This window comes from Hemibagrus wyckioides, linkage group LG02 (genome assembly GCF_019097595.1).
Source record: "Hemibagrus wyckioides isolate EC202008001 linkage group LG02, SWU_Hwy_1.0, whole genome shotgun sequence".
NCBI lineage: Eukaryota > Metazoa > Chordata > Actinopteri > Siluriformes > Bagridae > Hemibagrus > Hemibagrus wyckioides.
In genome coordinates, this window is record NC_080711.1 from 15467498 (window position 1) to 15479600 (window position 12103).

A 12103-nucleotide genomic window follows, 5' to 3' on the forward strand; every position below is an offset into this window, starting at 1 on the left:
ACTTCCAGTTGTGACTGGTGCAGGTTTTGATATAACCTCCTTGCATCTGATATGATGCCTTTATGTCATTTCTCAAAGTTTTTTTTTTTTTTTTTTCCTCAAACACACTCACGCTACATAAAACAGCCCCAAAGCCAGCACCCGACACAGACTCCCTCACTTCATTAACATACATCAAGCTCTTGACGACCTGACAAACTTTATTTGAATGTTCCGATGGCTGAGGTCTTGTTCCTTTCAGTTGGCAGCTGTCAAAACCCCTGGTTTTCGCCACACTGTGCCAAACAAAGTCAAATGGAATGCTATATATAGATGAAATGGTGTCATTTTAACAGTCAGCTCTTTGGTAGTAGATTTTTCTTTTTTCTTTATATTCAAATGAGAGCAAAAAAAATGAAACAAAAAAAAAACAGAGAGACACTTCAAATGATGGATTACACTGTTGGTAAACTGTGGTGTATTGTGCCTGTTTAATTTGTGCCATCAGCAAGCACAAAAGCCTTAAGAGCAGTTTGATCAGCCGCTGTCCTCAATGTGACCCTCGCCATACTTCCACCCCCGTCCCTGGTGTTTGTCAGGAGCTGTCATTGCCTCCCATTCACTGAAACAGAGAAAGGCCTCTATGCATGCAGGATAGTTATCTCTGAGGATAGGGAGCTCACTGAAAGCCTTGTCAGTGGCATTCCATACTAAGTTCACCATCAATGTCTGGCCCTCCCATTGATTTACATTATTCAAAGAGCCCAACTTTTGAAGTCTCTTGGTCTTGAGGTCAAGCCTGCTCTGGATTCTTCCGCTTGGTGCAGTTGCAGTTATTATGGGCTTAAAAGGTTTTTTTTGTTTTTTGTTTTTCCCCCGAACCATCATGCATGATTCAGGTCATTAACAACAGAAAAGAAAAATCTCACAAAGCAGATTTGGTTTAAAGAGTTTTGGTCTTAATCAAAGATTAGATTATAGCACCTATGGTCTGGTCTTCCTCTACTCCTCGTGTAAGTTCTTATTTTTAGCAATCTAGGTATGGAAATCTTTCTTTAACCCTGTGACTTGTTTCTTTGTAGGGCTTGAGAACCATAACACTGCATTGTTATAGAGGAGTCTGATCTAATGTTTTCATGATGCAGTGTTTATATCAATCAGCTGATGCAAATTTTTTGTTGTTTAGTTGTAACACTCTTTAGTGAGAGCTTCATAAAAAGAAGAATTCAAAGGGATAATATTAGAAAAGACACAAAGGTATGGCGAAAAATATGGTCTACTAAGATCCAGGGGACCACATCCACGATTCCTAATTGAGTTACAGTTGAATACAAATTGAAGAACTCAATACAATTTTTGCATGTACTTTGTGCAGTTATTTTTTTTTTTTATTATTAAATGCATTAGATTTATTCTCAGGTGTCTGTTGTCTAGCCCTGATAATAACTGATAAATCGGGCTTTCTGTAAGTACAAAGAGTTGTGTAGGAGACACTTTAACAAGGTAGAGTACAAGTATTCTTTTCCTGATTATCGGGTAATGTGTAGTAGATTAGGCCACATTCCTTTCACCAGCACTCCCACTTCCATCCTCATCATATCCAGTGTTGTGACATTAGCAAAATACACAACACTATCCTGAAAGCAAAGTGTAAAAGCGTATAAATACATTTTTATACGAATTTTAAAACGTCTATTTCCAGATATGTATGCAGTTACCTAATTATATCTAAACAACATGGCATACTCGTGTGAGTTGATGCTGTATAACACCACATTCCAAAGCCCTATACAGAACGTATTTAATAGTCGGTCCTTTGCTACACAAGATCTCGGTTGTCATGGAATCTTCTGCCTCTTGATGCTCATGTCTCCTGCCATAATTCTTGCATCTGTGCGCAAACTTCGACTCGCTCTACTGGAGCGGCACAGGGCCGGTAACACACCGAGGCAGTCTCGTCCACCTGTGGCTCTCGCTGCACACAGCTGCTGAGGAGGAAGTTACTTCATTCTCCGCTATAGCTTCTGACAAGTCCCTGGCCAGACAGCCTGAGCTAATAGAACTGTCCACAATGGGCCCGCAGCCAGACACACTGTGCAGTTCCACTGCTCTTTTCCTTGAGAGTCATCCAGCAGAAGTGCTCTCTTACCATACTGTTCTCTCACTCCTGATGCCTCTGCCTCCCACACTCAGAGGCAAACAATCACGGAATGTCGACTCTGATTATCCACAGGTCTGCCAGTACAGCATGCAAGTTCTCATCTGCTGTGGGATGTGCAGGACAAGTTGTACTGGAGTCCAGAACATATATTTTTGGGGGGGTTAAGGTAATGTTAGGGGTAATTTGATGCCATGGTATGGAAACGGTTCTTGGGAGAAGAACCCTAAGTAATGCATTTATGTAGGCTTGATTTCCTCCGCTGTAAAGTTTTGGCATTGTGCAACCGTCTGAGACTGGGCCCACTTTGCGTGGTTCTTTTCCATTTGTACGAAACTGGTTCTGTGTGGTTCGCTTTGCTTTCTTGATTATCTTACGTGTTTTTTGTCACAACTCTGAAATGAGGAGGATGGAAGCAGGAGTGCTGGCTATGTGCAAAAGACTTCATCTACTGTTGAACACATTGACCTGTTACCAAGAAAAGACTGTTTGTACTCTACTTCTTTGAAGTGTCTCCCAATCCATTCGTTGGTGTGCTGAAAGATTAATTACAGAAATCTAGAACTCAGTTCACTCACACAGATGTTTTCCTCCCTTACATACTAAAGGCATTTTCACGGTAACATTTCACAAGCAGCTTTTAACAAGAATGCATGCATTCACACTGGCCATTAAATTTTCCTTACAAGGAAATAATGTATAACATCTATGGATTTGATTCAATTTACATTTCAGACGAGCAAGGCACCAGGATTCTGTCCCTGCTTACACAGTGTCCTTATGCTGCTGATAACCAGCTGCTAAATGCATGCCAATTATCTAACCAAGAATTTCTTTCTTCACTGAACAACTTTCGCTGCATTTTTGAATCGTTTCAATTTCCAGTCATATTAATTGTGTCTGGATTTTTTTCCTGTTGCTGCTTGTTTGAAATCAGCCTCAAGAGATATTTGTTACTTTTTAACGTCAGCTTCTGTTCTGTACCTGTACTGATCATCCCGATTATATTGTCCAAGATGGTTAGAATAATTTCCACATCAACTCCTTACAACACAATGCATCTTGTCCTTCTGTGATTATTTGTTAGTGATGTTTGAAAACCTTCTTAACCAAACCTGTAAAGCCTAGTTTAAAGATCAGAATTGTTTAAGTCATATACAGGCTGCCCTTTCATCTGAGGGGTTAGCTGGTTGAACCTTTTTTTTTTAATCACAGTGCACTGCAGCCTAGCAGCAGGGGTGCTGTTATGGAGCTTATGGACATCTAACACTTTCTCTCCATCAATCTCAATAGATCACACGCATCCGCCAGGAGTATGAGTTAAAGATTAAAGGCCTAATGCCTGCTGAGCTCAGACAGGAGCTGGAGGACACCATCACCTCTCTCAAGTCACAGGCAAGCAGCAGACACACACACACACACATGCACACACATGCACACATCTCTTCAATCCGTCACTCTTCCATCCTCTTTTAAAGCTCTTTAATGTGTTATGGTTTAAAATGTCTCTAATGAAAAACGTGCTTGTTTTCCAAATAAATGGCCAAAGTTTGCCTAAAAGAAGTTTCCCTCTTTAGTTCAATACAGTCTGTATTTTCTGTCCAACTTGAAATCTTCTGAGCTCTCCTTGGTGCTTTTAAGTCACTTTGTCCTTTTAATTAACACACTTAAATATAATCACATTTGTTTCATTTGTCTGACATCATAGTTTCGTCCTCCTCTCTCGGCCACAGCTGCTCGCTCTCAGCTGTTTCTTTACAGAAAGGCAAAACCCTGCAGCTTTGAACTGGAGTGTCTCTTGTTTATTTGATTCCTCAGAGGACGAGTGTTGGGGGGAAGCTAACAAGTAGTGCGAGTTCTTCCGTAGACATGGATCTAATTTGGCCATGGGGCTTTGAAGTGCCAGGCCTGATTCATCTTCCCTCATGCGCAATTATACCCAGCAACCACATTAATACTGGCTTCAAGGGCTCCGGCCAAATGCTTATTACTTACACCGGACCTCGTTCTGCTTGCATCTGTGTTGAGGGGGAAAAAGCCCTCTCTTTTTTTCACTGGCAGGGGTTGAGGCCCGTATAAAAAAAACACTAAATGCGTCCAACTGGAATTTTCACTTTCCATTCTGATCGTGTTCTGTGATCAGTTTATGTTTAGCTCCCAGCACTGCTCAGATATGTCAAGCATGGCTTGTGATGTGTTCAGCTCTCTAAAACCAAGTGGAATCCGGGCCCCCCAGTGGGTCTGTGAAGTAGTCACCACTGTGGGGATGTCTACAAACCAGGGAAGATGCTAAAGAAACTTTTTTTTTTTTTTTTTTTTTTTTTAATAATTCAGATAATTAGATGAAGTCACTTGCACAGAACTACACTGGGTAAAGTCTTTAAACAACTTTTTTTCTATACAGTTGTTGTCCCTTAAAGTTAAACAATACTCTTGCGCTGTGGCATAGGTAATTCCTATAGGTAATGAGCGAGCATGGAGCACGTCATTATCCAGTCCAGCTCAGCTAGATTCAGAGTCAGATCAGTGATGTATTTCACCTCTCAGAGGCTGATCCAGACCTGTTTTCAGATGCTCCTCAAATAGTGTAATATGATGCATGTTTTATTATTTTTGCAAATGTATTGCACCGATTTGTTTACTTTCATCTAAACATTACTTAATAAAGCTTTAAAGCTGGAAAATTCATTTTCAGCTTGTGTATGGATGTCAACTGAAGGGCATTGGTGGCTCAGTGGTAGGTTTCTCACCTACCAATGCAGAAGACCTGGGTTCATTTCCCAGCCAGTGCCCAAACCCCAGCCACTGCCGGTCCCAAGCCTGGATAAAAATGGGAGGGTTGCATCAGGAAGGGCATCCGGCGTAAAACCTGTGCCAAGTTGTTGTGCGGACCAGTTGGTCAGCTGTGGCGACCCCTCACGCCCAAAGGAGCAGCCGAAAGATCAACAACATGGATGTCAACTGAAGTGCATTCAGACACATTCTTTGCTAAAGGTTTATTATTGAGTATAAATGGAATTAGTGTCCAATGGAATAGATGACATAAGGTTTGAATTGCTGGTCGGCTAGTAAATATTTGTAGCATGCAACACCTTTGACTCATCACTTAAACAGAATGGGTTTAATCCACACCTCAATAACTTAAAAACAAGTAGCTAACTTGTGTCTAATGCCAGTTTTAATTAAAAAATCTGTTCTGAGAAATATGGCAAAATAAATCCCACATTTAAATGAAGTGCTTAATATTTAAATACTGTTTTACCCATAAAAGGAATCTATACTAAAAGTTTCAGTAAAACTCTTGTCTCTCTGGGGAAAAAAAGTTTCCAAACCCTGTCGCAAAAATTTTAATCCCTTATCAAACAAAAAAAAAAAGGAGTGTGTACATGCATAGCTGCTGTAACTCTAGACCCCGTTTGATGTCTCCTGTGGAGCGTGTTCATCTCAGGCACGACCTGGGCAGAATAATCCCCAGCACTCGTTTAAAGTTCAGGCAAAGTTAAGAGGAGAATTGCACTTTAAAGGTCAGGTTCATGAGAAAACGGACTCCTGAGAGAGCATGCCGCGCTGTCAAAGAGAGCTGATATACTGCAGTATCGTGTGTGCTCACTTCTAGCTGATGTACAGACTGAGATATGTTTATAGAAGGAAGGAAATTAGTTTCTCAGTAGTCGCTGTTCATTCGGCTTTCCGAAAGCAAAGGCAGTCGTTATCTCATCGACAAGGGCATGAGCAAAGACGAGAAAAATCAGCAGGAATTTTACTTTAATTTGAGGCAATTTAAACAAACAAACAAATAAATAAATACACAATACTTTGAAAATAGTATGAATTAGCATGACCGGTCCTGCAGAGGTATGTGTCTACATTTTTTTAAGACATTTGAGACAGTATTAAGTTATTGTGTGTGTGTGTATGTGTGTGTGTGTGTTTTGGCTGCAGGTCAGTTTCCTCCAGAAGAAAGCATGTGTTTTACAGGAGGACTTGGATGCCTGCCGCAGCAGGAGGTGAGAGATCCACTTTACTGCTGTTACACACACACACACACACCAATACTCAATATTTATTCTCATTTACACACTGATATCTGACAATGAAACACATTTTCATGTTGCTTTAAACAAGCAGCCCCAGCAGTGTATATTCATGTAATTACGTGTTTAATCATCCACATTTTAGCTACTCTGGTCACTGTGATGTAATCACAGACAGGTCATCCATTGAAACATGCTGTCATATGGAATGCTTATTTGAGAGCAGATGTTACAGATTTGACAAATTTTAGTTCTTTGATTCCTGTGCATCGATGTAAGCTCTGTGTTTGACTCTTGGCAAAACAGCAGAAACTTATGGGCTGTTAGCGGTGTCCTCTGGCTAGCATGTTCATTTCTGCTCAACATGTGATTGTACACTTACTGTAGTGGTAATCAGCCCATTATAACACTAATGGCACATCATGTAGTGCATTCTCGTTTTAATCAAGGCAGCTTTTTATGCCAGATTTGCACAGAAAGGCTCTTCGCTACAGGTCACTGTCCACTACATGTAACTGTTCACCTTAAAAACAAAACATATTTAATTACGCACAAAGTTAACATATCTACTAATAATATCACCATGTGATAAGTAAAAAAAAATAAATAAATAAATAAATGGACAAAAAAGCATGTAAAATAAACAAAGTAAAAAATGATATGTGTAAATAGACAAGACAAGGGTTAAAAACTAAATGATAAATAAAAGAGATTTTTGATGTCAATGAGACTTCCCAGTAAAATAAAGCTACATAAGTAAATAAAGACCCTGATGTCAGGTAAGGAGGTTTGGGGTGCAGTCAGCATTCGAGTTCATCACAAGCGTGTTTACTGGGGTTGAGGTCAGGGATCTATGCACAATATTCAAGTTCTTCTACACCAGCCTTGGCAAATCATGCCTTCATGGACCTTACTTTGTGCAGAGGGGCATTGTCGAGAACTTCTTGGCAGCTTTTAGGGGAGAAAACAGATATGGGAATGATGGCCAGATGTCCAAAAACTTTTGGCCATGAAATCTAGGAATAACCAATATAGTCTTTCTTATGAAGAAAAGCTATATATTTTAAATGTGCATATGATTACATTGACACTTAAACCCAAAAGTGGGTGTGGCTAATCTGGAAGGGCCCCCCCCATAAGTAAAAAGTTTGGCTCTGACATCACTTCCACTGATCTCTCCACTGAAGCTCAATGCATGCTACATCATTTTAAAACTCACTTCATGAGAAGAAAAGCACTGGATTTTGGTCCTACTCTTGAATAAATGAGTTGTTTTTGTCTGTATCAACACTGCATTGTGCTATAGTATGAAGATTATGATAGAAGTGACCTTAAAAAGTATTGTTCAGTTTAACTCTAGAATACCTTGAGACACCTTTCACACACACACACACACACACACACACAAGACACACGTCACACACATGCCTTGTTCAGGGCCCCCAGGAGCCCAGGTGTAAAAAGGTCATTTTGATTCACAGAAAGAAAGAAAAAAGCATTTGGGAGCTGCTGATTGATTCACACTTCCTTGTTTTTTCTTTAATTATCATTCTTTCTTTGTTTGAAGAGGGATCTTGACTATTCAAATATTGGCCTACTTGAACAGAGCACGCAAAGGGAGAGACAGAAAGAGATGTGTAGGAAAGGCAGGACATAGATGTGATCAGAGAACAAATGAAGTCAATGATTCCCTGACCGTTAAAATGTACGAGGCAGCACCTTTGTGTCTCTAGTGGAGCAAATCCCCCTGCTGTGTTAAGTGCTCGTGTTGAGTGCCATCTGTCAAGAGGAATGTACACCACTCCAACTTTTTGTGTCAACTTCCTCCCTGTACCCACCTGACCTGCCACTCACAGCCTTAAACAACCATGTGATGCTTTCTGTCTCTCTCTCCCTCCTTTCTCTCTCCCTGTCTCTCTCTCTCTCTCTCTCTCTCTCTCTCTCTGTCTCTCTCTTTCCATCTCTCTCTCTCTCTCTTCATGTCTCTCTCTCTCTCTCTCTCTCTCTCTCAGGTAATGAAGGACATGCAGTATTCACCATTGAGGATTTCACCCCCCAAACATCCTCACACAACATTCGTGTTTTGGACCATAACTCGCTTTCATGTTTTCCGTGTCATGTTTGAATTTTCTTTTTAAAATGTATTTATGCACTGAGCCATCGTATTTATTTCCATTTTTGAAAACAAATGAGTTCTGCTTAATGTAGCATGCTGTTTATTCATCCCAACAAATGCTGCATGCTGTTTGTTTGACCATGTTTACTTGATTTAAGAACGCAAAAAAAAGTGTCACATTCAAATTTGTTTTTTTTTATTAAATACAATTTTTTTCTATTGAATCCTCCGTTTCTCGTCTTTCTCTCATCCGCTTCTTTCATGTTCAGTTCAAAAACCTCAAATTACTTTTCTGCCATGCTTGTTTATGACATTCAAATTTGACTTTTTTTCTTTTTTCAATGCTATCAGTAATAGTAAACTCAGTGTTGCCATCAGTGCTGTTTTGATCTGCCCTAAGCTAACCATCAATCATTTCTTGGTCCTTTGCCATTTACCTTGTGGAATAAGAATGCAGGTGCAAGAGGCATGCAGCTAAGCTTGCAGATAATAATAATATGAAGAAAAAGGAGGAGGAGGAGAAGAAGAGGGCAGCATGGTGATGCTCTGGTTAGCATTGCTCTCTCACAACTCCAGGATCCTTGGGTAATCCGCCTGTGTGGAAAGTTCTCCATGTGTTCTTCAACAGCATGCTAGTAGGTGGACTGACCACTCCTAGCTGTTAATGTGTGTTCATGCATTTGACTGGTTTCCTATCCAGGTTGTATTTTTGTCTCACTCCCACTATTCCCAGGATAGGTTCTGGATCCACCACGACCCTGACCAGGATAAAGAGGTCACTGAAGATGAATGATAACTGTAATAGTTTCATTTTATATAGATGTTTTTCTCACGGTCACAAATTCTTTTAGGAACTGGGATCCTTGGACAACAAAGAACTCAGCAACAAATGCTTCTTGGCTCCAAAACAAACATTCTGGGATAGTGGTTGTTGCATCCTGCTGATCATTAAGCTCCTTGTCTCTAGTGAATAGTTGCATATCTCTCTAGCTAGTGTTCTGTCCATGTTTATCCAAAGCCCTATTAAGAATTTCAGTCAAGTTTTCATGTCACATATGTAGTTATATACAGTATACAACTTGTGCCCAGCTTGCTTCCACTTAGACTGTGCAGATAAATAATAAAATGAATATTGATGCAGAATAGGAACGAATAGAAATAAGAAGGTAATGATTTTTCTGTAGAATCCAACAGATAGATTTTTCTTTTCGTAAATGACTGTTAAGCTAATGAGATCATTTGGTGACACTACTTAAGGGCTGAATGACACGTGTATGAGCACATGACAACTGACATAAAGCAACACCGGGAATGACATTTTGATGACATATACATTGCTGTGTTAGGACACTTTTTTTTATTTTGAAGTTTGATTTGAGTTCTCTGAACCTAAATTTATGGAGTGAAGGTTTAATGTTGGACACTTTAAATCATCAAGGTTCTCACAGTTCTGCCATCCAGATGTCCAATAATCCACAAAGTCTAATGTATGTCCCAATTGAGCCTCATTGCCTTTCTTTATTCCTGTCGTTCTTCCTCTCTCTCTCTATCCCTCCCTGTCTCTCTCTCTCTCTCTCTCTCCCTCCCCATCTTTCTCTCTTTCGCTGTCTTTCTTTATTTCTTTATCCATGTCTCTCTCTCTCATGTTAATGTAAAAAGAAATTCAGGTTAGTTCAATGGATAAAAACAGACTAATGGAAGTCTTGACATATTTATGTCAGTAGACAGGAAGGGCTTGTGTAGGTTTTTTATGTAGCCCTGATGAAGGACACTGGGCAACAAATTCAGATTTGAACTGTGAAAGTTTCTGAGCAAATTCATGCTTCACCCAAATGCTTTCTTGAATTTGAGTGTTTGTTCTTATGTCTGAAGCAGGGCAAGGTAGCGTTGCTGCCTCACAACTCCAGAGTTCCCGGTTTTAATCTTGAGCTCGGGTTACTTTCTGTATGCAGACTCCACTGCGTCTGTGCTGAGACTATCAGCTCTACACATGTGCCCATATCTCTGCGCATACATCTAAGCTTAATGTGACAGTTATTAATGGTGTCAAATAGCCTTATTACTCTGGATTGTGCTGCTGGTTTATATCAGCTGACCTGGCGCGTGTTGATCAAAGATTCACTTTGGCAGAAGTGTGCCCTTTGATCCTTTGAGTGTATGCAAGGTGGTGCGCTAAACAAAGGTCTGTTGAAATGCACCATTGTGTGTGTGTGTGTGTTCACGTACACATTGTGCATGCATGTGCACACATTCACGCCCCCACTCCTGCTACATTTTTGTCAGAATCCAGGTCTTTTTTGAACTTTTGTGGGGTTTTTTCCTTTAAAATCTACATACCTTGATTTTTCAACCAAAAGGCTCTGCAGGTAAACACCACCTCCTACTCTGTCAGTTAATGACAGTTAATGAGCTAATTTCAGCATGAAACCATTTTTCTCCTAATATGTTCATAGCCCGCTTTGGCAGAAAGTTCCCCATAGTTGGAATTCCTTTTTTAATGACAAAACCACTCAGGATAAGCAAATAATCAGTCTACATTACGAACCACGTCGACTAGAGAATATAGTAATATTGTTTATAGGTTATGAACCGTTTTTCCCATCACCGTTGGAATGATTGCATGGGGTATTTTCAAGTGCAATTAGAATGCGACCAAATCATAAACTTAATTCCGATTCTGGTGGTCACTATGATTATACGTACGATTTTCCCTCGACTACATCTTGCCGTGGTATATAATTTCATCAGTTTGTTTCTTTAAACATTCTGCTTTGTGCACATTCAACCTTGTAGGCTGTGGTGTTCTTAGAGCTTGAATAACCGTCCGATTCGTCCGCTCGTCTTGTAGCTCTGATGGTATTGCAGTGTGCCGTGACTGCTTGGTTAACCAGTGGCTCCACTGGAAAACCAGAAGGTTGACCAAAGCATTCTCAGCTCCATTAAAATTGCCCTCCTTTTGTTTTATGAATATCCCCCTTTTCAAATGGGTAGGTGGTTAACATGGTAATCATTGGTTTTTGGTGTAAATGAGTAGGGAAGTCTCAATACCCTTTAAAAACACACACATGGGCACACGCTACTATTATGTCCAGGCAGACGTATGGGGTTCCTATTCATCAAATATTACAGTAACAGTAGGATCAGGCCTCTGTGTCTACAGAAATTATACAGCTCACTCATGAGCTTTGATATACGTGAACTCGGATTTTTTTTCCCCCTCCACTTACAAGAAGACGTTATTTAGAGTCCACTTTTGTGCTTACCCATTCCAGTTTCCTTTGTCTATGATCTGAGCTAGCGTTTGCACATGTAACATTACCCCGGCAGATATTTATTTGATGTGCAGATTTCACAGTCAGAGTGTCAAGCTGAGACCTGAGTGCAGAGGAGTTTAGTCTCTTGCTGGAGAGAAAAGCCTTGGAGGGACTATTATGATTGGAACCATTGCACAAAGGGCAGACAGCTTTTGCTTGCACAGAGTGTGTCTCCTTGCCTGCTGACTCGCATTATATCGAGTACAAGTCGGTGTCTTTAGTTTAAATGGAATAACGGCTGTTTTTAAAAGAAATAAAAAGCAATCAAACTGTGACAAAATTTATGAGTTAGCCATAGAAGCCAAAGAGTCAATTCACTGAAGGGGAAAGAGTTTCATTTTAATGATGCTTGGTGCACACCTGGATTAAAAAGCTCATCCATTGACCTCAGGGAAGGTGCAAGGAGCAATTCTGGATCGACATTCTTTTACTTGATGGAAATATCGAATGGAAACAACTACCTCTTACAGTCAACATGGCAGAGTGTTCCCACAATGCAACA

At 40.2% G+C, this 12103-nt stretch overlaps 1 protein-coding gene across 7 annotated transcripts in view; it reads left to right on the forward strand.

The window, feature by feature from the left end:
- The window catches only part of cep112 (centrosomal protein 112), a 131084-nt gene extending 122585 nt beyond the window's left edge, over window positions 1–8499 (forward strand). For 3 of the 7 annotated variants that reach the window (XM_058408572.1, XM_058408582.1, XM_058408589.1), the window contains exons 25-27: window positions 3431–3532; window positions 6080–6144; window positions 8184–8497. In XM_058408572.1, coding sequence (XP_058264555.1) covers window positions 3431–3532; window positions 6080–6144; window positions 8184–8187 — 171 coding nt within the window. In that variant the 3' untranslated portion in view covers window positions 8188–8497. Of the gene's footprint in view, window positions 1–3430; window positions 3533–6079; window positions 6145–8183 lie in introns of all 7 variants that reach the window. The other 4 variants (XM_058408596.1, XM_058408621.1, XM_058408604.1 and 1 more) reach the window with 2 other exon arrangements.
- Window positions 8500–12103: the final 3604 nt, after the last annotated feature.